A 22,945-nucleotide genomic window follows, 5' to 3' on the forward strand; every position below is an offset into this window, starting at 1 on the left:
TTTTATTTTTAAATATTTGATTTTTTAAAATATACATATCGTGAATGAGACATAAAATTTTAAAAATTATGAAGCATATATAAATAATAAAATTTTGAAAAGTGCAATATAATTTACCATTACTAATAAACGTGCGGTGTAGGAGAAAATGAGTCAAAGTGACATAAATAGATTTTCAATAGAAAATACATGTAATTCTTATTTTAGACAGAGGTCATTTAGTCATAAGTCCTAACATATAAAAGACTAAATTAGTTATTTTAAGAGGTTGAATTATTATAATATATATATATAAAGATAAAAAAATATTTTAAATTTAAAGTATTTTTCTCAAAAACATTAGAAATTATTTCCGTAATTTGAATTTATTTATAAAATTTGTTTCGAGTTAGTGTACTGTTTGTAGTGGTCAAGATTATCAGACTGCAGACAGTGAAAAGAGAATGTTAGAAATTTTTTATCGAACCATATACAAATTTTCAGCTTGATTATTAAATATCTTGGAAGAATGCTTTAAATTTAGACATCTATATGTATCTTTTGGACAAATACATATAATTTTTTTTTTCAAAATGAATTATAAAATGTTTTAAAAGTTATTTTAAAAATAAATATGTGTTTGAATAATTATTTTATAAATTTTTTTTAACATTTCTAAAATAATGTTTTGTTTTATATCGTTGTCTTCCATCCCAAAATAATCTAAAGACCTCTAAATTAATTTTTTTAAAGAATTATACCTGAAGAACACTTTTTAGAAATTTTTTTTTACAAAAATCTTGTCAAAATACATATTTTAAGTTTTTTTTACTTATAAAATATTTAAAAAATATAAAGTACATTTTCTAATGAAATCATAGTTTCTAATTTCTATAAGTAGTTTATGCATTATAAAAACTAATGTCTTGTTGTACGCATTACGTGCTAAACAATCCGTTTTTATAATAAAATTATATTTTAATTAAAATTATTAAATAAAATGATTGTACTATATATTAAATACAAAAATTAAGAGAAAAAATGGAAGAAATAGTTAAATGAAAAAAAAAAGAAATTAAGATAATAGAGGAAAAAGGTTTATGGTGTGTGTGTTTTTTTATGTTTATTCTATATTTTTGTAGGTCCAAGAGAATAATAGATATATAATAATAATAATAATAATAATAATAATAATAATAAAGATGGTAAATCAAGTCCAATTACGTTTTTTTTAAAACTCAAGTCCAATCATTATTATTGTTATTTTTTTTTTGACATAATATTAATAATTATTATTTCATCAACGAACGATGACGTATCATACTTTTGGGCCGTCAGTTCTTGGGCCGAATTCGTGCTCTCCAGGATGGTGTTGGGCCAATAACACGATCTAAGATTGCATCTCCCCTATCTCGCAATCTCAGATCAAATTGAACCGGCGATGAGCAGAATGGAAGATTCCCCTCCTCGATCGAAGAGCTGGAGCATTCACACCAGGCGTGAAATCACCTCCAAGTACGAGATATTGGAGCGCGTGGGGTCCGGTGCATACTCCGACGTCTATAAAGCCCGCCGCCTTTCTGATTCGATCACCGTCGCACTCAAGGAGGTGCATGATTACCAGTCCGCGTTTCGCGAGATAGAGGCCCTTCAGACACTCCATAATTGCCCTAATATAGTCGTTTTGCACGAATACTTCTGGAGCGAGGACGAAGATGCGGTTTTGGTGCTCGAGTATTTGCCCACTGATTTGGGGGCCGTGATCAAGGCCGCGAAGAAGGACTGGGAAGATGGGATCAGTGTCGGGGAGGTGAAGCGATGGATGATTCAGATTCTACAAGGAGTCGACGCGTGTCACCGCAATTGTGTTGTTCACAGGGATCTCAAGCCGTCTAATTTGTTGATTTCTGATGAGGGGGTTCTCAAGATTGCAGATTTTGGTCAGGTATGATCAATATTACTCCTTTTTTTCTCCTTTCTGCATTTTCCTTTCGTTGGGTCTGCTCCTTTTTGGAATTTGGTGATACAAAATCTTCGCCTGGATCTGGATTCTTGTGTCTTGTATGTATTAATATATTCAGCCGCTAAATGTTCAGGTTTACTGTTTTTGGTTCCTAAACTTATGTTTATTGATATTTCTAATTGAGAAGTATGCTGCTATATTTTACCGTTTGGTTTGTGCAAGGGCTTGATATAGGTGGATAGATTGGCTTTTCGACCATAATTTCACCTTTGTGGTTTACTTGTACTGTTGTACATATATTTTTTTTAATCTTATTTAGCCACAACCCTAATGTAGAAACTTCCTTGCTCCTTGGGGAGAATGAGATTGGTTTGTTCTCATAATCTCATGTTGTTGACCAAGTATTGACCAGTGAATTTGCTAGAAAGAAGGTTAAGAAAATAGGCATGTATTTGAAAATTCAATCATTTAGTGTTCTTAGAATCAAGTAATGTGTATGACTTAGCCATTAACTTTTTATGAGTCTATAAGGGAGTTCTGTAAAATGTATGGAATAATTCCTGAACCTCTTTTTCTAGTTGTCATTTTCGGGTCTAACGGTTGAAGAATCTCTTTCAAATCAGGAATCAATTGTTGATAATTGGTGTACATGTAGTAAATTCTGTTGGCATGTGGTGAGGTGTTGCGACTAGCATGGCCGGTCGGTTGCAAACTTTAGGACAAGGTGTACGCTCTGGCTTTAGATTACATACATGTTCGGGGAGTAAAATATTGTTCTGAAGTTTACCTAATCGAATACGTAACCTTACTTTAGATATATGTGAAAGATTATCGAGAAGTGTGTAATTGAAGGCTGACTGGCAGAGTGGCCCTTTATACTTGCACGTTCTCAAATTTTTGTTTGACAAGAATATCAGTAGTACCATGTTCTCAAGCTTCTACTCTATCTGTGGATCCACTTTATTGATGTTATTTAAATTCCTCAGGCACTATATCATCTTTTTATATCTCTGTGCAGGCAAGGATACTTCTTGCTCCTGGATTTGCTGCTGATGATGGACATATTCAGTCTCACGAGCAGCCACAATCATTTCAAGAAACTGTATCTCAACCAACAGAAGTTGTTCTTGTACCAGGTGGTCAGTTGGTACATGAGCGTAAAGCACTGAACGCCGATGAATGTGATGTGGAGCCAGATGAGATAAGAGTTAAATACGCACCTAGTGATATTGATAAAGACAGTGTGTCCCATGATGGAGCTGCTTCTTGTCTTGCCACATGCGCCACCAGTGATATAGAAGACCCTTCACAGTATTCTTATTCTTACGAAGCCGAGGATGATGGCGATGATGGGAATGGCTCCCTTACGTCTTGTGTTGGAACTCGATGGTTTAGAGCCCCCGAGCTACTCTATGGGTCAACAAATTATGGGCTAGAGATTGATCTTTGGTCCGTTGGATGTATTTTTTCAGAGCTTCTGACTTTGGAACCACTTTTTCCAGGTAGTTCTGATATCGACCAGCTGGGTAAAATTTTTAGTGTTTTAGGCAACATATCTGAAGAAGTTTGGCCTGGTTGTGCGGAACTTCCTGATTACAAAATAATTTCGTTTGGGAAAGTAGAGAAGCCAATCGGTCTCGTATCTTCATTGCGTGGTCGATCTCCTGAAGAAATTCTTCTCGTCAAAAAACTGTTGTGTTTTGATCCTCTAAGCAGAGCTACTGCCATGGAATTGCTTCACGACAATTATCTAAATGAAGAACCTTTACCTGTTGCATTGTCTGATTTAAGGATCCCTTCGAAACAAGGGAATCATGATGAGGACTTGTCAGTTGAATGGAACGACTACAAGGATTTTGATTCAGATTCAGATTTTACCGATTTTGGCTCCTCAACGTTTACCACTACTGAGAATGGCTTCACAATTCGGTTTTCTTAACTCGAGGAGCAACGACTTATCTTGAGTTTGTAGAGTTGTAAGTTTCTGATGCTTGAGCATTCTGGATTCTGAAAGTTTGAAAAACAATGGGGAGCCAAATGTCATGCCGAGAAGTTTCTTATTTATATTTTCTTGAGGTGTTAATTGTGTAGTCCATAGGATTTATGTACCTGGGGATGTACTGAAACTTGAATTAATTTTTTTTATTGTTGTTTTAGCTTTATGTAGATATGGGCTATCTTCATGTACTAATCGAATTTTGTTTTCCATGATCTTTTGGCATTCAAACTTGTATCAGAGCTGATGTTTTTTGGGTGCTGATTGTGAATTTTCCTGGCCTCTTTCTATTTTAAGTTATATAGGGAAAAGGAAATGGATAAGGTTTACCTAGAAATCTAAGTTTTTAGGTTGACTGGTTCAATCACGGATACGGTTATAAAAGCACTCTGCATAACGGCATAAGAATGTATACCGGCCGGTTTGCTTATTGTATCTAAGTTTTGATTTTCAACTTTCATTTTATTTTGATACACCTACTTCTTATTTTCTCACATTTTCCATGATTAATAAATTTAGTCAGTTAGAGATGTTTTTTTTTATATAAACACTTCTTCACTCTTTAAATAAAAATAAATTATCATTGTTTTTTTTTACATATTTTTTTATTATGAATGATATATAAAAACATAATTCTATAGATTAATAAAAATAAATAAACACTTGTAAATTTTTAAGATGGTTGAAATAGGACAAGATATATTATATCAAACATTTTAGTTAGGTGTAAAAAAAAAAGGGGGAAATTCTTGTTTTTTATATAATAATATAATATACATAGTACGTCGTTTGTGAAACGATGTCAAATAATATTTATTCATTAATAATCCAAATAATATATGATTTATTGGAGTATGGTCAATGTCTCCATGATGACATCAGCGGATAGGTGGGCAGTGGGCGTGGGCTACACAAACATCATAATAATAATAGTAATCATAATAATAATAATGATAATGATAATGATAATGATAATGATAATGCTGATGATGATGGGAATTGGGAAAGCTGATTAAAGTCCTAGTATATATAATTCGGGATATTATAAACCTTCATAGGGATATTACGCCACATACAATTTTTATGTGGCCGGGACTCAAAGGGAAATTGTGGGTCTCACATAAAAATTGGTCAATCTTCCATGTAAATGAGGGTTATAACACTTCTACGTAAATTTATTTGACGAGTTATACAACTTATACTATTAGCTAGAAGGGAAATTATCATATTTTTAATTTTTTTTTTCATATTTGGTCTGATTATGCTGCCCAACAACTATGCCCAACTATGTGTCCACCATGTATAATAAGTAAGTTGACCAGTACAATAAGTGAGTTGACTTGAACATGGTGGACACGGAGTTGAGCAAAGTTATTGAGCAGCATAACAAAACTATATATATATACACACACACTAGTAATTTATAAAAGTTACGTGCAACGCACGTGAGAACACTTTTTATTATCGATAAACGTTGTTAAATAAATGAGTTGAGTTGAGATTAGAAAAAATAAACATGCAATTAGCCGATAATCTTCATTATATTTTAGTAAATATTAAATTTAACGTAATATGATATTTACAACATGTATTATAAAATGAGTGCGAAGAATCTTTGTTTAAAATTTTATATGTTACAAGTATAATTGAATGAAAAAATATATAATTTGATGTCATTACATATTTAATAAATAATAAAATTTAAAAAAAATATAATAAATAATACATAATGTTTTAAAAAATTATTTTACCACTATTAATTTTAAAAAAAATAAAATAAAAATAATACAGATAATGCATTTTAAACTTTAAATTAAATTACAGTCTTTTCTTTTTTTACATATCATTTTTTCTTCTTTCCCAATTTTTTCGTTTTTATTTATTCTTAAATTCTTGTGATGTTTTTTCTATCAATTATTTTTATTTTTATATCTATATTCTTTGATTTTGTCTCCAAAAAAAATTTAGACTGGATTTTGCGACAAATTTCTCCACAATTTAAAATCAGGCACCGGATACATTCCGACTCTCGATTTTTAACCGTAATCTTAACGCCATCCATCAGCAGCCTTGACGCATTGCACTCTGGGCATTCCCAACATGTCTGGCGACCGCTCATGGGACCTGTAGCTCGTTGTGTTTGATAAGATGAACTGCAGTTGGTGATTTTTGAATCAACCCTTTTCACTAACCACAAACTAGCTAGGTATAAAATGTTTTATTTTTGTAAGGTTCTTACAAATCCACCAGATACCACATCCTATAAAGCTGTAAATCTTCCATTCCAAATTAAAAAAGGTCTGGTGGAAATTTCATGCTAAATATAAAGCTGCAACTAATCTTGAGGAAGAAGAGCTATCTCAATTTCTTGAAGCGATTTTCCCTTCGTTTCCATCACGTTTTTCTTTACAACTACTACCGCAAGAAAGCAGCATGTACAAAACAGCGAGTACAGCCATTGTGGCCCCACTTGGTCAAGCAATTGCAGGAACATCAAGCCGACCAGAAAATTTAACACCTGGGAAGCAACATACGGCACTCCATCAATACGATGAGTATGACATGCTATGGTGGTTACCGATATGATGCAACTATTTGCTTGTTCGTGCAGATTGATTGAAGAACCAAGAAAATGATAATCAGTAACCCGTTCAAATGTGCATCTACTGCCAAATGAATTGGATGAAAATTCAAAACAAGCATATTACCCAGTGCACCGACATACAGAATGCCATAGCTTTGGCCCTGATCCGATTGGGAAATATTTCTGGGAGTAAGAGAGCAGGTACTGGACCAGCTCCGATGGCGAACATCGAGACAAACCTGCACCAAATGAATTACTATCCTCAATACCAAATTTTAATATATTACCAGATAGTTGACGGACGCTCTCATTTATATATTTGACTGAATTCAGATTAAAATATGATCGATTTGTTCATGTTTGAGTCAACTCAAGTGACCAGTGAGGAAAACAAGTATATCCCGTTTCATATTGGTAAAATAACATCAAATGAAAAAGAAAGGAAACAAGAATCAAATCTCAGTTGAAACATCAAAGTCCCAAGAATCCGCGATAGATATGTACAGCCAAGAATTGGTGTTCAAATGTTTTTTGGAAATAGAGTACGGAAAAGACAGGATAGTAAGCCAAACAGGCTGGTGTATACAAAAGTACAAAACTAAAGAAAATGGAGCAACAGTGTTATACTTACAGCAGCATTCCAGTCAGGTGTAAATAAAAAATATTTGGACTTGACGCAGATAATGTTGCAGCAAGAACTTGCAGAGCCATTGATATGCCCTGATGAGAAGAAAAGACGAGCAAATGCATGGTTAGTATGCTCATGTTAAATGAGTAAAATTTTATACGAGTACGCAATCAAGATATGAAAGAAGAATGATACAAGTCGGCTATGACAATCCTAGGACATTTGACTCGAATATAGGTTCTCAGAGGATTGTAGTATACAGACATGAATGAATCGCACAAGTTTCCCAATTGAAACATTATCAAGCAGGGTCAATAGGCTACCATGCCAAAGAAGCTGCAAATGAGGAGGATTTTCCTTCCAAGTTTGTCCATCAATAACAAAGCAACAACTGAACCTGGAAAAGTTCAATAGAGTGAAAAAGAAAAGACAATAAGAGGAATATTACACAAAATGTCAAAGTCTAAGATGAATAAATACTGCCCAACAATGAGAAACTGGAAAAGGAAAACTAAATAATAATAAGTGCAAGGATCGGCAGAGGACAAGCAAGATATCTTGGATTATGTGATAATAAATTAAATCCTCACCTATCAAATTCGCAATCCCCACGAAAACACTTGCCAGGTTTGAGGAAACTCCTGCTCGTCTAAACACAGTTGAAGAGAAATAAAACACGGCATTTATTCCAGAAAGCTGTTGCAAAGCAAATAGTGTTGATCCAAGAAAAACAACTGCAAAAGTACAGAGTAAATAGCAAGCACTAGCGGTGCTAGGTGAAGAAAAATGTAGATAGCTGAGGGCACGAAGGAGGATTCACCACTAAACGATGAATATAAAACAGAAAAAAATAATATCTACCTCTTGAATGCCGACCATAGAGCAATTCTACAAGAGTCACAGAATCAATTTCATCCACCCTCTCTGACTTTGACAGTTCTTCCATTGCAGCTTTAGCATGTACACTTCCGAGAAGCTTTTCAAGTTCAGCTCTAGCTTCGATATTTCTTCCTTTCTAACATATCAAAGCAAATGCAAGCATTTTTATTTTGTGGCAGACTCATCACATTGACAAATGAAATCATCCATAATATGCCCCATTCTTTGATCAAACATATGCATTCGATATCGCGTAACACTTCTTCAGTTTCAGTTGAATATGGGAAAGCGTAGTGGTAAATCAGAATAAACCACAATGGATTTTGGGAACACCGATAGTTTCTCAACTGATGGCCAAAAACCCACAAGAAAATGGAGAAAGCATTCAAAAGACAATCATAATACTGCTGAAACATAAAATGTGTAAACTGATAACCTTGTATAACCAATATGGAGATTCAACACAAAACATCATAGAAAGAGCCAGGATCACAGATGGAATTGTAGATACCCAAAAGCATATGCGCCACCTGAACAAGAACATATTCAAACTGATTAGTTTTTATCTTTCAATGGATATGTAATTGTCTCTTTCCATTTAAGTACTCATCTCAGTAAATTTCCTACCAGCCAAATATAGTTTTGACTGGAAACCCAATCAGTAGAGCACCGATCAACCCAAGACCTGATCCTATCTGAATCAAGCTCCCATACGTGCCCCTCAAATGAGCAGGTGATATCTACTTGAAAAGTGCAAGTGACAAGGTATTTAAGAACCAATCACATGTTCTCTGAAGAGAAAAATTAGATAAGAAACAATCTAATAGATGCTATACCTCTGTTACATAAAGTGATGTAACCGGGGGACCCACGCCTAAACCGGTACCAACCAAAAGCCTACCCAGAAGCATTCCAGCCATGCTTTTAGACGTTGCACTGGAAATAAGATGTTAATACTTCTTTCAAAGTCAAAGATAATACCGGAAGGTGCAACAAGAGTATTCTATGAAATCTACATACATACTACTAAAAAAAACAAGTTGGTATGTTCTGATGTAAAAGTATCTAAATTCTTAATCATATTCCCACTGGGCATCAGAAAATGGAAAGTTGTGCCACGTCGCTACATTTTCTTTGCTCCTTAGTTTTTCAAGCTTCCTTTGATCAGTTTCTACTCAAAACTGCCTGAAATACTCTCATGTAAAAGAGTTTCAAGTCATTCATCCCATTACTCAGTGAACCCCAAGAAACTTGTTAGTACCTCAAAAATCTTTTCCAAGGAAAAAAGAACCTTTAAAGAACCACCATGCTCTCCTGATTTTATGAAAGCATGAAGGAGGATACTATTTTAACAAAGGATATGCCGATATGATTAAGCTGCAGCTACACAGAGATTATCTCAAAAATATTGAATGAACTGAAAAGTTATTCACTTAGTTAATTAAGTCCCAACATCTACCACCAAAAACCATATAGATGACTTTGTTTATATCTGAGTGCCAAAATCATTATCCTTTTGGCCTACAACTGGAAACGCTATAAGTTGAAAAGATTTTTGAAGTTAGGTGCTTAATAACTGTAACATGAGTAGTGAAAGGAGAGGGAAACAAATACAAGAACCAGAAATATTTAATATTAACAAAATGTGGAACAAACAAGTCTGGAGGGATTATTAACAAAATTCTAGTTCCACTAAGCCTTATTATTAGCATGCTTGTGAAACAAAACTACAGGAGTAAACTTCCCCATCTACAACCAGCAGCATGCACAATAAATATGTCAATTAGGGAAAAAAACTATCCTAATTAAAAATATAATATTGTGTTTCATCCATGAAACACCCTAGAAATAAAAATGCCTCATCCCTCAACCCAACTTGAAGCATGTGAAAAAGGCACGAGGATGAAACAACAGATTTGTGATTCATGGGGGTTAATTTATAAGTTATAAAGAAAAAAAAAACTTTCAAGTTACCAAATGGAAGCACCCAAAAGCATAGGCAATGCAGACAACTGAAAAGCCCTACGACGCCCAACATCATCCGCAATCCGACCACTGAACAAGGATCCAACAAAGGCACCAGCAAGACAAATACTAACCACCAATCCTGTGTCACAATACAACATATATATGAAGGACAATTAGTGTCAGTTTTTTAAGTTGAAAAAGAAATCTAAAGAGATCTCACCTTCTGCCATGGAATTCCCCACAAAACCAAGATCCGTAGAAATGCTTTCAAGCGGTTCATTCACAACTCTTAGAAGAAAAGAAAAAATTTCAAAATGCCAAAATATTGCCATAACAGATACCCATAGTAAGAAATAAATACGAATGCAAGTTAAAAACTAACCCAAGATGATAGCCAAATAAGAACGGAACTATAGTCGCCACCAGTACATGTGGAAAAGAAAGTTTCCAAGGGGGTTTTGTAGTTTCTTTCTCCAAAACACTCAGCACAAGCACTGAAAAGCACGTAAAAATTCCCATCACTTACAATAAATAGTGTTAGCACACTTTAAGAGCACTTCTATGCCATCATCCTTGGATAAGAAATTATGGAATGACAAAATTTGTGAAAATACCATTCAAATGTTTCACGTACATCAACTCGAATGACAAGATGTGAAAAAATTGCCATTAGCAAAATTCACAAGAAAAGGCATCATGAGAACATATAAATTCCCATATTCAACAAGTGAGACGATATTTTTTTTTGTTTGTTTGTTTTTTTTTTTGCAGTGCACACGTGATGAAATCGCAACAATTGATAGCAGAAAATCGAAGTCTTGAACATCTATTCACCATTATTATTACACAATTTTACTCGGTTTTGAGCAAAAACAACGGAAAAACTGATAAAAACCAGTGAAGAAAGTCACCTGAATCATCTTCCATGTCACCAGAGTCGAACCAATCACTCAATATCGTTGCTTCCTTACTCGTGGACAAGGACTGGAGAAAGTTTCCCAGGAATTACAAACACTTCAATCCACACTGGAGGAAGTACAATTCTCTATTTCTATTACTCCAATCCGATCATAGCTTTCTGTGTTAAATTTCAGCCCAAACACATCAAAACTGGTGAGAAAAGCAGGTCACTGCTTGATCCTCACAATTTTTCCAAAGCTTTAATCGCAAAAATTCCAGACGCAATAAATGAAGTTGCCGCAGAGGGAAACCGCACTAAATTTCTGGTAGTATCCCGATTGTTGCTCTAGGAGGTGTTCCCCTACTTCATATAGGTGTCGCTGCTAACATGCGCCAGGTGGAATGCTATTTCGCCACAATTATGTAAAGTGAAGAAGACACCAGTAGCCGACAACGCAGCTGATAGTGCCCAAGGAAATTATTTTTATTTTACTAAAAAAGGAGGCATTTCTCTTCTCTTACCGTGTGTTTGGTTGACTAATAATTTAAACTAGCAACCGTGGCACACGCATTGCGTGTGTAACGTAAAAAATATGACAAATACATTCGTGTGTAACTTAATACATGTTTTCAAAATAAATTTAATGCAGTGAAATAAGATATTTAAAATATTTAACACACATATATACACATCATGTACCTTTTAGAAAGACATTGAACCAAAAAAAAGTTGAAAATACAATCATAATATATACATGTTCTATGAAATAAGCAATTTCATTAGTTAAACATGATTCCCGCTTTTCAATATTTGAACTAAAATTCTTTTACGACCACTTGGATTTTTGATGTGTAGACCTATAGTACGTACTTGTAGGAATCGAATAGTCGTCATTGCTGCATAAAATCCAATGTCATGATATTATGATTTCTTGTAACATAATATATTAAAACCATTAACATACTCATGAACCAATAGTGAAATTTTGTTCATGAAAAATATTTCACACTAATTCAAAAAAAAACTTAAGAACATAAAATTTTAAGCTACCAAGAAGATGATAACATTAAATCACCTATCCATCACGGGTAGTTAAAAACTTAAAATTAAAACACCTACAAAAGGAAAGCACAAAAAAAATGTGTAAATGAAGTAAAATCATGGCAAAACTACAAAGTAGTAACAATTCATTTTGAACTTTATAATATTTATAGTATTTATCAATTCTGAAAACAAATGAATGTCTTTACCTTAACTGGTCTATCAAAATTCCCTTTGAAATACTTCAACCCCTATACCTTTGCTTGGTGGTAAGTATTATTATCACTAACGACAAACACACACGCATTATACGTGTAATATAATACATGGATAAGTTTACTATATAATTTTATATGTTTTTGTCACATAGTTTTGCATCTCATTATTACTCAACGAAACGTTACTTACTTGATTAATCAATTTTCCATCCCATAATATTGGATATTTACGAATACTATAATATGATTTAAATTATGCAATGAATTCTTAGGTCGTGCATCAATATGCAAACTTATAAAATTGAGCGATCATTGAAATTGAACACCAAGTACTATTAAAAAAGAATAATGCTAGAAGTACAACCAATATATCGTACAACGATATTTACAACAATTATTTCGTGATATTTTGTTATTATCTCGTGATATTTTGATATGATATCGTGAAATTTTTCATTCAATGTATCGTGAGATTTGATAAATTATATTTTGTATTGATTTTTTTGTGATGTAAAAATTGTTGTACAAATTTGGTTGTACATGTAGCATTACTCTTAAAAAAAACATAGGAATGAATAAAATATTTTATCACCACCTTTAAATATGTTGTCATCCCTAATATTCAATTATTTTTATAACAAAATTGAATATATCTCAACATCAACATAAGATATGGACATTTGAGTAAATTATTCAAAAGTGCGCTTTGCATTTATCCGCGCGACACTTGTACTGCAAGAATAACAGTTATAAATGCCAAAATGTTTTTTCTATTACATTACTTAAATTAATATTAAGTAAACATACATCATGTTTTGTGTAGTATTGTTTTCATACCAACTTTTGCATGTCTAATATAAGAAAAAAATTAGTTAAGAAAGGAATGTGTATCATGTAGTTACATGTTGTGCAAGAATGTAGTACATTGATGCCAAACACAATTGAATTTTACAAAAGAACCAAATTTACATTGGATTAAGAATTAAGATTTCATTTATGATTTAACCATGAAAAATTACGTAGATGCCTTTTGGAATTCAGAAATACCAACATTCCAAATTGATATTCCAACTAATTGAAAATAAGAATTGAAAGAAGATTATATAAAGTAACACCAGTAAGTGAAAGGTGTCCCAAATGCTATGAGTTTTTTCATGTTTAGGAGTCTTTGATCCTGATTATACTAGGTGTTTCCATACAATAAATCTTATAAAATTAGATTTCCTAATTTCCAATTGGATGCCGGGAATATAAACCTTTTTTCACTAATTAAGTGTGGTTATTATGCCAAGTATTTTTATACATAAGAATAAAAAATTCATTGATATCCTTGCAGTAAAGAAAAATTACAATGAGATATGAATGACTTCACAAATAACAACTATCAAATATTAGTTCCGACTCTTTTTGTCAGTATCACAGTATCACACAGAGCACTTACAGAATCAAATGACCAAGAAATTCGAGAGTTTGAGTGTAAGGTAAGCATTTGTTGAACTCTTTTTATTTCTCCATTTGATGGTGTGAAATGTACATATATAGTTTAATTACCTAAAACATTGAAATATAAAACCAATTGGATAGACTTATTTATATACAGAGACTTTTGGCTACTTAGTTACAGTGGTTTATCTACCATAACTACGTCATTTTAGGAATAATCAAACTACAAAAATTTCAAAAGAAAAGGGACTATAGGTAAAAAGATTGTACGGATTCCATGGCTTCAAGTTGGCTTTGTTTCTTCCTGTGTAGCAAACTTCAATTCATTTCCCCTCATTTGTTCTTTTTTCCTTCTGATCCCTCTAAATTCTGAATTAAAATTCCTCTAAAAAAATTAGAGACATTTTCAAATGAAAAACACACTCAAAATATCAACATCAACCAGAGTTGCGAACTCATGAGACAAATATTTGAATCCTTACCTTTTCTTACCGTGTAAAGCGCAAAGATTCCGAAGCGGAAGCCCAACAAAGTTAGCCTATATATTCCTTGCCTCCAGAAAATAAAATACATTAAATTTTGAAAATCCAAACCAGATATTAGCAACCAACAAAAATCAGAAAGATTGAGAGGAATATTTTCGAGTCCTTATCTTGTGTCAAAAAATTAATCATGAAACGACCGTCTTTGTAGACTCTTGAAAAATGATATTATTATAAATTAAAATATTATTGTGTAAAGAAAAGGCGAAAAAAGAAAAGAAAAATTGGTGTCCTCAAAAACAATTTTTATAAACCTCTCAACTATTATGAAATGAAACCATTTTATCTATGAAATTAATAGACCAATTATGATGATTTTAAAAATGGGAGGAGGGGGAGCAATGGTCTAACTTTGTTTTCTTTTCGAGGTAATTCAAGATTTGTAATTTTGATAAAATATCTAACCTGCATTTCATTTTGATCCTAAAATAGAACTTTTCGATCTATCACATCAAGAGTCTTGAAGCTAGGAAATTTCAAAAGCATGATAACTTAATGCACAAAGAAAACAGCACCTTACTTTTTTTTCTTCTTTTCAAATAAAGTATCATTAATTGCTAGTATTTAACCATGCTAATCAATCCCCACCTGCAAAACAAATGAAACTAAGAAAGAACACATTCAAATATAAAAAAACCTCAAAAAAATTCTGAATGTGTGGAAAAATATTGGAAAACCTACTGGAGAAACAGGAGTTGGGCGTGAAGATTAATAATAAATTTCTTTAATATGTACGTACACACACATCAAAAAATATATATATTATAATGTTTAAAACATAAGAAAATGAAGAAGTGGTTATTAGAAATAAAATATTGAACCTTGACATTTCAATAGCTTGGCGATATGGACGAACCCAATGTAACAGTTCCATAGCTTGGCAATGTGGCTCCAACAGCATCAAATGGACAAATTCAATGGGTTCAACAACTTGAAGATGTGTTGCCCCTTAATGTTGAGCCTTTCTTTCCTCAAATTGCTATCACCTTTTAATAAGATAGTTAGGAAAACATATAAAACGGTACACACATATCATAACATGAAATAAATGAATACCTAAAAAGAATTAACATACAATGTAAAACTGAGTGCGAGGCAAACCAATTGAAATTGATAAACAAATAAAATATGGAATTCAATTCTCTCAATTTAAAATCGATATGAAATTGAGCAAACTCATTTGTGACTCTTAGGTTAGAATCTTATCTAGAGTTATTTAATAACTTCATAAAAATTCAAAGCATATGAAAGGTAATTGTCCATTTGGTTGCATAATGAACCTCATCATCCACAACACCAAAATAATCTGTTGCATTATTTTGTATTTGTACTTCATATATACAATATACAATAATACACCAATTCAGAAAATACTCTTGCACGTGAAATTGAGTACGACATTTGTACAAACACTAAGTTTGCGAGCAATATCCTTCAACTTTGTAGAAGAACATGAGAGAAATGTAATTCCAAAAAAAAACATAACAAAACAATTAAAACAACAAACGACAAATACTTTTGACTATTATGCACTAATCAAAACAATGCACTTAAACCTTGCGTCCATGGACAGTCTTGTGCTCTGTTTCTGGTTTTGGAGAAGAGTGTTTTAGAGATGCGAGGAAGATAAAGTGAGAGAAACGGGGAAAAAACGTGGGGAATGGATAGAGGAGGAAAAATGTTTGAAACGTGGGTTTACCTTCAGTTTATGTTTTTGGTTTGTCGAAAATAAGTAACTGAATGATTATGTTTTAAACGTAAATTAGGAGATTGTTGGGGCAAAATTGGAATAAAAAATTTGGTATGTCATTTAACGTACCAAAGCAGCTACTATGATGTTCTCAGACTTAATAAAATAGAATAGATATGATGTATAAATTACAAGTTTGATTTGATAATTAAAAGTAATATTTTTTTTACATCTCAGTCTCCCAAACAAAAGGGAACGAAGAAGAAATATCAAAAGCAGCAAGTGATGTCCTTAAAAATTATATGAATCTAACCCGACCCGAAGTTAATAATTCATATTTTTGAAAATATACTTTGAGGTACATCTAGTCTTACTTTATGAGAAGTCCAGTCTGGGATGACCTTGTTAGGAAATAAGATCATGATTATACATTCATGGGCTTGAGCCCTAACTGATTTGGTCGGAGCCCGACCTGGGCCCAGGACGGTCCCAGTATATAAAACCTTCCATTATTCTCGGATATATGAAGATCAGTAAGGGATAAGGACAATATTCAACAAATCCAAGATTTGATATGATCTACATGCTTTGCGTGTTTGTAAATATTTTAATAATTTGCAAATATATGTTGATATCAAAGAAAAGTACAATGAAATTAATTGAAATGAATCTTTAATATTAGCAAGACATAGATAATAGATGATTTTTGACCGTGAGAGTGAGAAATGCAATTGTGTGTTTTACCATTTTACCTAATAATTTATATGAAATATAATGTATGTTTGATGGTTAAAATTATAAATTTACAATGGTGTCATCAATCAGATCAAAGTAGTTTTTAAATTGGTCTCAACTTTTATATAATAATATAGATATATATATACAAAATATAACAATAAGTGTGTGATTCGATATTTAAAATTTTTTTAAAAAAATGTTGAGTAAATTATACAAATTTATTAGTAAAACTAATTTTATTGTTTGTATAACTCAAATCTCATATTTTTTTTTCCCCAATTTCGTAAGGAGTTAAATGAAATCTAATAAAATTATCGATCTAATTTTGAAACGTCATCTTTTATACTCGTAGAAAATGTGTAATTAAGGCAGCGTTGTGTGAGATTATATTTTGAGGCGCGCGAAGAGATGATTGACAAAAAATAAGAGAGAGTGGTGTTGAAACTTGAAAATATTGTGAAGTATTTAACTTTGATTGAAGCATAGTTGTTAAAAATTAAAAAATAAAAACAAAAAAGAAATTATTTATGACAACCAAACAAGGCATTAGGGGTTCTGTAAACAGTGCCCTTCTTTTGCTCGACACGCTTATTTAATAGAAAAATAAATAAATTGATTTTGCATTTGTGCTACGCTGATACAAAACCTAGAGGGAGGGAGATGGGTTCCCGGGCAAAGAACCAAACGACGCCGCACCAGCCTTTGTTGAGCAGCCTCGTGATACGTCCCGCCGGCAGCGAAGCCGGCGTTGGAGTCGGTGGTGCTGGGAGCGATTACGAGCCTGGAGAGGTTCGTCGCGACCTGCCTCGAAACCCTCGTTCTGGTGATCGTGGTTCGCCTCTATCCTTTACGCTGTGATTTATTTGTGGGAAGCTTTTAACATTTACTATTTTTATCTCTTGGATAATCTCAAGGAACCTAACCTATGTGATTTTTTTTCTCCTCTTCGATAATTTGGGATTTTTTTACATTTGACGTCGATCAACAAGTTCATCCTTGTGTTCTGGATCTGAGAATATTTGTCTAAGTTAAATCGTATCTATTGTTATCTTTTAAAATTGTTAAACTATTGAAATCTCGGGGGAGAAGCAAAAGGAAGAAGATTGCCTTCCGGACTTCCTCCAAGGACTTTTAGTGCTAAGAAAAATAATAAGAAGTAGGAATCCTTCTGTTGATCACGCAATGGATATGAAGATAGTTCTAAATTCCTGCATCTGTATAAGTTGCAAGTTAGGCTGATTTCGAAGTTGATGACATTTTAATTCAACCCAGTATCTTGAACCTGATTCATTGTATGTCTAGGATGAGTAATTGATTGACCCAGTCTAACTGTCTAAACTGTCTAAGGTAGCACCAAGTCCTTCAAGCCCAATAACCATTTTGTCAGCTGGAAGGAGAAGTGTGCCTAGAAAAGTAGAAATGGTGTGGAAGATGATTTTATATCACCCATGGGATGTTACTTCCATGGTATTTTGCATGCCTACATCTACTTTCATTTTATATGTAGATTGTATAGTTATGAAAGGTAGAAGGTCCACACATGCCTTAGAGCTAGGGCGCAAAGAATTATGTGTACTTCATTGAGTGAGGTGAATTAATTCATAATATCTGACACTTAGAAAGAGCCAATGCATACTCTGTTGTATTTTCATTGGATGTTGTTTTTCCTTGTATAATGTATTCTTCTCCTGAAGCTCCGCATTTTAACATGCTAGATAATAATTGTTTTTCCGGAAATACAATCTGCAGCCTCAATCTATTAACTTCAATCTTTTCATTGACACGAGGTATTTTTCAAGTGGAAAGTGTCAGGGTCACTCCAAAGAGTTCAAATTTTAATATTTTCAATTACCATTTAACTCCAACTAAAGTATTTCGTTTTAATAGATTCTAGTCAAGGAAATTGGATTGTATTTAGTTAACCTTCCTATCATACAGCCTTGAAGTAATTTAGCCGTGGTTGCTCGGTATCCCCTGATAATAATATTCCTTTGGAAACAAAATTTCTTTTATGATTTGAGATACATTTAATTTTTTCTTGACACAAAAACAAAGATCCAGAATAGCTTCTTTTGAAGATTATCTGTGACGGGTTAGTAAATGAGGCTTGATGCCCTGCTACCAAATACATTCAGTTCTGTATTACCGGAAACATTAGTTTTCTCTAAGTTTTGAAATAGATAGTATGGTACTTTGATGTTCATATTACTGGTTCACATGTTATTGATGGTGTGAAATCTTCTCCATGGCTGGTTCTATCCTTCCATTCATGCACTTATTATAAACATTTTCCAGAGTGCCTTGATTGCTCATTTACTGAGGCTGAATTTGTCTTAATGTGATAACACTGTGGCACAGCTTTACACACTCTGCCACTGCCTTGTGTACTATTTCGAGAATTCTCGCTTATGAAATGTTGACTGGCGAATGAGTTCTTCCATTGTTCTCTACAGCTGTGAATATTGCCATACAGGACTTTGGGTTATGATGAATGGCATTTTCGGCACCAGTGAACTGTTGGGATATGGTTTGATTTTTTAATGTTTAGGATGGTTCATATACGTGTCTGGGTAGATATACACGACTTTTAACTATTGGCATCAGTTATTGTGGCATCATGGTTACATCCTGTTTTGAAGTTTGGATGGTTGTGATGCATGAGTTATGGTTCGTTTTTTGATCAAGTGAGATGTTGATCTTCCGCAATCGAACTCATTTAGGAAGGGTTTTAGGCGCAATACTTCCATACTTATTAATGTAGACCGCGTGGGGAGATGTGCTGCAGTGGTAGGATTCATGGCCAACTTAACATCTGGGGATTCTGATGATTATGAAGGTTGGGGGATAAAATTGGATCACAAAGCGGAATAAGTCTCTAAGTTTTGATTTTGCGGCTTTGAAACTATCGATGGGTACTTGGTGGATTCTCTTTATCCTTTGGCTAGTAACTTGTGGGATGTTCATCTGTTTGATTTATGTTCTGGTTGATCATGCTTTCCATATTTGTTCAGGGATGAGATATCAGGAAGGTTTTCAGAGGTGGTTTTGGGATGTGCACGAGGAGGTTTCTATATGCACATGAAAGCTTGAAGGAAGTTTGTGTTTGTATTTGCTAGTGGCCTAGTGCAACACCCGAGTACTGGGTCGGTTATTATTAATGGGCAGGGCCATTGTCTGATGTGTAGTGGTCAACAATGTAGTGGTTTCCATCCAATTTTAGTAATTAGTTTGTTCGTTCTCAAAGATCTGATACTTGTCTTCTGAGGTGTGATTAAGTCCATGTCAAGTTCCTTGTATTTTTCAGTTTTCTTTACTTGTGATATTGTCCATAGAGTTGAGAAGGTATATCAAGGGCAGTGATTTATTTGGTTTTAGACTTCTGTTTCCTACTGTCTTATTTCATCCTGACAAGCAGATGCTTCAACAAAGGAGACTGTTTGTTGACGATATTGAAATTTGTGCTTGGTTTGTCTGGGGTTGCCAAAATTGGCTTGCATTGGACACAATTCTTGGGGCCTTCTGCTTATATAATTGGATGCTTATCTATTTGGGCTTCACTGGCTTTTTTCAGGTTATAGAATACGTGCAAGTTCTATTTCTCCTCTGCGTCGTAGGGGTGCACATCGTAGCTATAGTCCAGGTTTTGAACGCTCTAGTGGTGCGCCGCGTAGTCGTGGATTTGGCAATGGGAGAAATCCTAGTAGATATCGGGAGTCCTCACCCCCATATGGCCGTGTGAGGGACGGTGGCAGGTTTGCTGGTAGAGGTCATGGTAGGTCTGGACATCGGCCTGGTCCATTCGGAGTTGAAGGTCAGTCTAGAAATAATCCAAATGTGCGGCCAAGAGAAGGGGATTGGATTTGCTCGGAACCATCGTGAGTACCTTACTTCTATCCATCTTCACCTGTGGTTTTTGACATGATCTTTTGTGCATCTCATCTTAGCATGCCTTGGTGTATATGCTAAGTGACTGAGTAATAAGAATTAAGAAGTGCTTCTCAGTTTGCCTCTTGTATGGCGTTTTACTTTCCTGTACTCTTCTTCACTTGGATGGCCATGTCAACATAGTCTGCATCTTTATGTCATGGTTATGGAATTTGAGCCTGTTTCTTGTCGTATATTTATTGATATTAGTTAGTTATCTTTACCTTGTCAAGTTGTTAGATACATATCATTACTAATTAGTCGAACCCCTCAAATCGTTTTAAGCATTCGACGTCTAGGTAAACCCATTTTGTATGGTTTTATTTTTGTTTTTACAGTTATATAAATCTTAAATCTGTTACTAAGTTCTTGATGGTGTTCCTACTCGCCCATCCCACAATTTTTGTTTTTGAATTTTATTGATTGGGCTTTGAAGTAAGAAATTTTTTTTGTCCATCTCCCTTGCCCAGCGGCAAGCCACCACTGCCATCCACACAAATGTAGGGTAGTACTAATATTTGTTGTCACCTCTGTTTATTGGGGGACGTAAATTCAGCAGGATTTGTTGTACTCCACGGTTTTGTAATCATGTCAAATGAACCACAGAAGGCAGGACAAAGCTGGGTTTTGAAATGCAGTATCGATCAACGTAACTGCATCAAGAAATTTATCGCATCCCAGATTTTAAATACTATTTTTTTTATGTTCTTAAATCATGCTGTCACCGCCTGTTTCAGTGCATGACATATTTTATACCCTCCCGCAGGTGCAAAAACTTGAATTTCGCAAGGCGAGAGTATTGTAACAACTGCAACAAGTCCCGCTACGCACAACCTGCCAGTCCCAGGAGGGGATATCCTGGCCCCTCATTTCCCCCAAGACAAGGTTTTCCTGGTCCTCCAAATCATTCCCCAGGACGCATCATGAATGGCAGCTATAGGTCCCCTACCCGTGGTTGGCCAAGGCACGATCCTAGAGATTTTGGAGCTGCTAGACCCTCACCCAGAAATGAAGCCAGATATCCTGATCCTCCTCCATTTCGAAGTGAAAGGCGAGATTTTCTAGAAGATGATTATAGTGATAGATACAAGTATGATAGACCACCGATGCTGCTAGAATGGGATCGCAGAGATCGTGGTAGGGATGATTTCTTGAACGAGAGAACGGGGGGTTATGGAAGGAGAGTACTGTCGCCATCTCCAGAACCGCCCCTGCTTCCTACACGTGGCTGGGGGACTCTTATAAGAGAAAGAAGCCGATCTCCAGTTAGGGCACCTCCTAAAGAATTTCAGGCTGATATATACTTGAGTCGGGGGAGAGACGATCGGCGTGGTGTCGGGACGGAGGGGTTCTAGGCTTCTAGCTAATGCATTGAGCCCCACCCTAACCCTACCCACATGTGGCTGTATCTTGATACATGTTTCTTATTTCGTTGATTTAGAACCGTACTGATGGAGTATTGAGACGTACAGATTCTGGTAGTGTGTCGTTTTTGTCTTTTTGGCTTTATTGTGTTCCATTTGTTCATTTAGACAAATTTATTGTGGTAAGTTGGTGCTGCGTGAAATGCCACTTTCGGGTTCGTGGTAAAAGTGCCGATCATCTTTGTTTCTTAGTTGAGTGAAAAAACTGTTTACAATTGGATTATAAGCTCGAGACATTGTATCATTGGCGAAGTGTCATCATCTTAGGATCGTTAAATACTTAAAGTTGGATGTAAAATTACCTCAATCATGTTCGTCTGACAAACACATTTTGCAGCGGAATTTTCACACCCTGATATTGATTATCGGAATGACTAATTTTGACTAAACATATCGTTTAAATCATGAATAAAAACAAAATTTGGGTTTAAAAGAAAGGATATGCATGGAGTTAGGAATGAAATATGCAATTTGTGTGGATATACACAGTAGAAAATTCATCATTTGACAATATTATATGAGTTGTGGATGTCATTCGTTCTCTTCGCATGTATGTGACTACTGACTCGTCAGCTTGTTTATTACTTTTGCAAATATAAAAAGTAAAAAACCTTAACTTTATAATACCAAACAAAACCATAATAATTGCGAGTGGATGCTGATTATTAATTGATTTTTTTATAAAAAAAATGGATTGAAAATTGACAAAACAAATATTTTACTTAGCTTCTGATAAGAGAAGGGCCCCGTTTAATAAGTAAAGTCTAAAATATTCGACGTTAAACACTTAAACTAGGTGAAATTCACTCTAGGAATTATACACTAATAAATTTTAAATATTTAAGAAGAAATTCATGAAATAACATAAATTTGTTGAATATTTAATTTTATTTTCACAATCCAATTATTTCTGGTTAAAATGAACATGGAACAAATAAGTTCTCCACGTTTTTAATATATTTTAATCTCGTCCGTCTGTTTATAGCTTGAACAAATCTGAACCGCATATTATCCCCTTGCTTTTTAC

General features: G+C 34.1%; 3 protein-coding genes and 1 long non-coding RNA gene across 5 annotated transcripts; 2 read left to right on the forward strand and 2 right to left on the reverse strand.

Moving 5' to 3' along the window:
- Positions 1 to 1,374: 1,374 nt before the first annotated feature.
- LOC140873231 (cyclin-dependent kinase F-1) lies at positions 1,375 to 4,200 on the forward strand. The gene is made up of 2 exons (XM_073276279.1): positions 1,375 to 1,924; positions 2,961 to 4,200. Exons 1-2 carry the CDS (start codon positions 1,421 to 1,423, stop codon positions 3,879 to 3,881), a joined length of 1,425 nt encoding a protein of 474 aa, XP_073132380.1. The 5' UTR covers positions 1,375 to 1,420; the 3' UTR covers positions 3,882 to 4,200.
- A 1,901-nt stretch (positions 4,201 to 6,101) lies between these two features.
- LOC140873059 (probable plastidic glucose transporter 2) lies at positions 6,102 to 11,335 on the reverse strand. The gene is made up of 13 exons (XM_073276043.1): positions 10,909 to 11,335; positions 10,380 to 10,491; positions 10,218 to 10,285; positions 10,004 to 10,136; positions 8,866 to 8,965; positions 8,657 to 8,769; positions 8,466 to 8,559; positions 8,012 to 8,165; positions 7,741 to 7,884; positions 7,474 to 7,547; positions 7,154 to 7,242; positions 6,647 to 6,761; positions 6,102 to 6,456 (listed from the first exon to the last, which is right to left on the reverse strand). The coding sequence occupies exons 1-13, from the start codon at positions 10,922 to 10,924 to the stop codon at positions 6,274 to 6,276; spliced, it is 1,395 nt and encodes a 464-aa protein (XP_073132144.1). The 5' UTR covers positions 10,925 to 11,335; the 3' UTR covers positions 6,102 to 6,273.
- A 2,557-nt stretch (positions 11,336 to 13,892) lies between these two features.
- Positions 13,893 to 15,806, reverse strand: LOC140873338 (uncharacterized). Of its 2 annotated transcripts, XR_012148002.1 has the most exons (3): positions 15,699 to 15,806; positions 14,964 to 15,128; positions 13,893 to 14,730 (listed from the first exon to the last, which is right to left on the reverse strand). It is a non-coding gene; the product is annotated as an uncharacterized lncRNA (long non-coding RNA). The 2 variants fall into 2 exon arrangements; XR_012148001.1 differs by having other exon boundaries at positions 13,893 to 15,128.
- A 1,371-nt stretch (positions 15,807 to 17,177) lies between these two features.
- Positions 17,178 to 22,003, forward strand: LOC140873192 (uncharacterized). Its single transcript, XM_073276209.1, has 3 exons — positions 17,178 to 17,402; positions 20,142 to 20,445; positions 21,261 to 22,003. The coding sequence occupies exons 1-3, from the start codon at positions 17,231 to 17,233 to the stop codon at positions 21,847 to 21,849; spliced, it is 1,065 nt and encodes a 354-aa protein (XP_073132310.1). The 5' UTR covers positions 17,178 to 17,230; the 3' UTR covers positions 21,850 to 22,003.
- The last annotated feature ends 942 nt before the right edge of the window (positions 22,004 to 22,945 follow it).

The sequence above is a fragment of the Henckelia pumila genome, unplaced genomic scaffold (assembly GCF_033568475.1).
Source record: "Henckelia pumila isolate YLH828 unplaced genomic scaffold, ASM3356847v2 CTG_525:::fragment_3, whole genome shotgun sequence".
NCBI lineage: Eukaryota > Viridiplantae > Streptophyta > Magnoliopsida > Lamiales > Gesneriaceae > Henckelia > Henckelia pumila.

Bases quoted from the DNA above. Each gene is read 5' to 3' on its own strand.
- LOC140873231 (XM_073276279.1), top strand. From the start codon at position 1,421: ATGAGCAGAATGGAAGATTCCCCTCCTCGATCGAAGAGCTGGAGCATT. The intron at 1,925-2,960 runs GTATGATCAATA...ATCTCTGTGCAG, and splicing joins AGATTGCAGATTTTGGTCAG to GCAAGGATACTTCTTGCTCC.
- LOC140873059 (XM_073276043.1), bottom strand. The intron at 8,770-8,865 runs GTATAGCATCTA...CTTTTCAAGTAG, and splicing joins CATCACTTTATGTAACAGAG to ATATCACCTGCTCATTTGAG. The intron at 8,166-8,465 runs GTTATCAGTTTA...TTGATATGTTAG, and splicing joins CTCCATATTGGTTATACAAG to AAAGGAAGAAATATCGAAGC.
- LOC140873192 (XM_073276209.1), top strand. From the start codon at position 17,231: ATGGGTTCCCGGGCAAAGAACCAAACGACGCCGCACCAGCCTTTGTTG. The intron at 17,403-20,141 runs GTTCGCCTCTAT...GGCTTTTTTCAG, and splicing joins CCCTCGTTCTGGTGATCGTG to GTTATAGAATACGTGCAAGT. The intron at 20,446-21,260 runs GTGAGTACCTTA...ACCCTCCCGCAG, and splicing joins TGGATTTGCTCGGAACCATC to GTGCAAAAACTTGAATTTCG.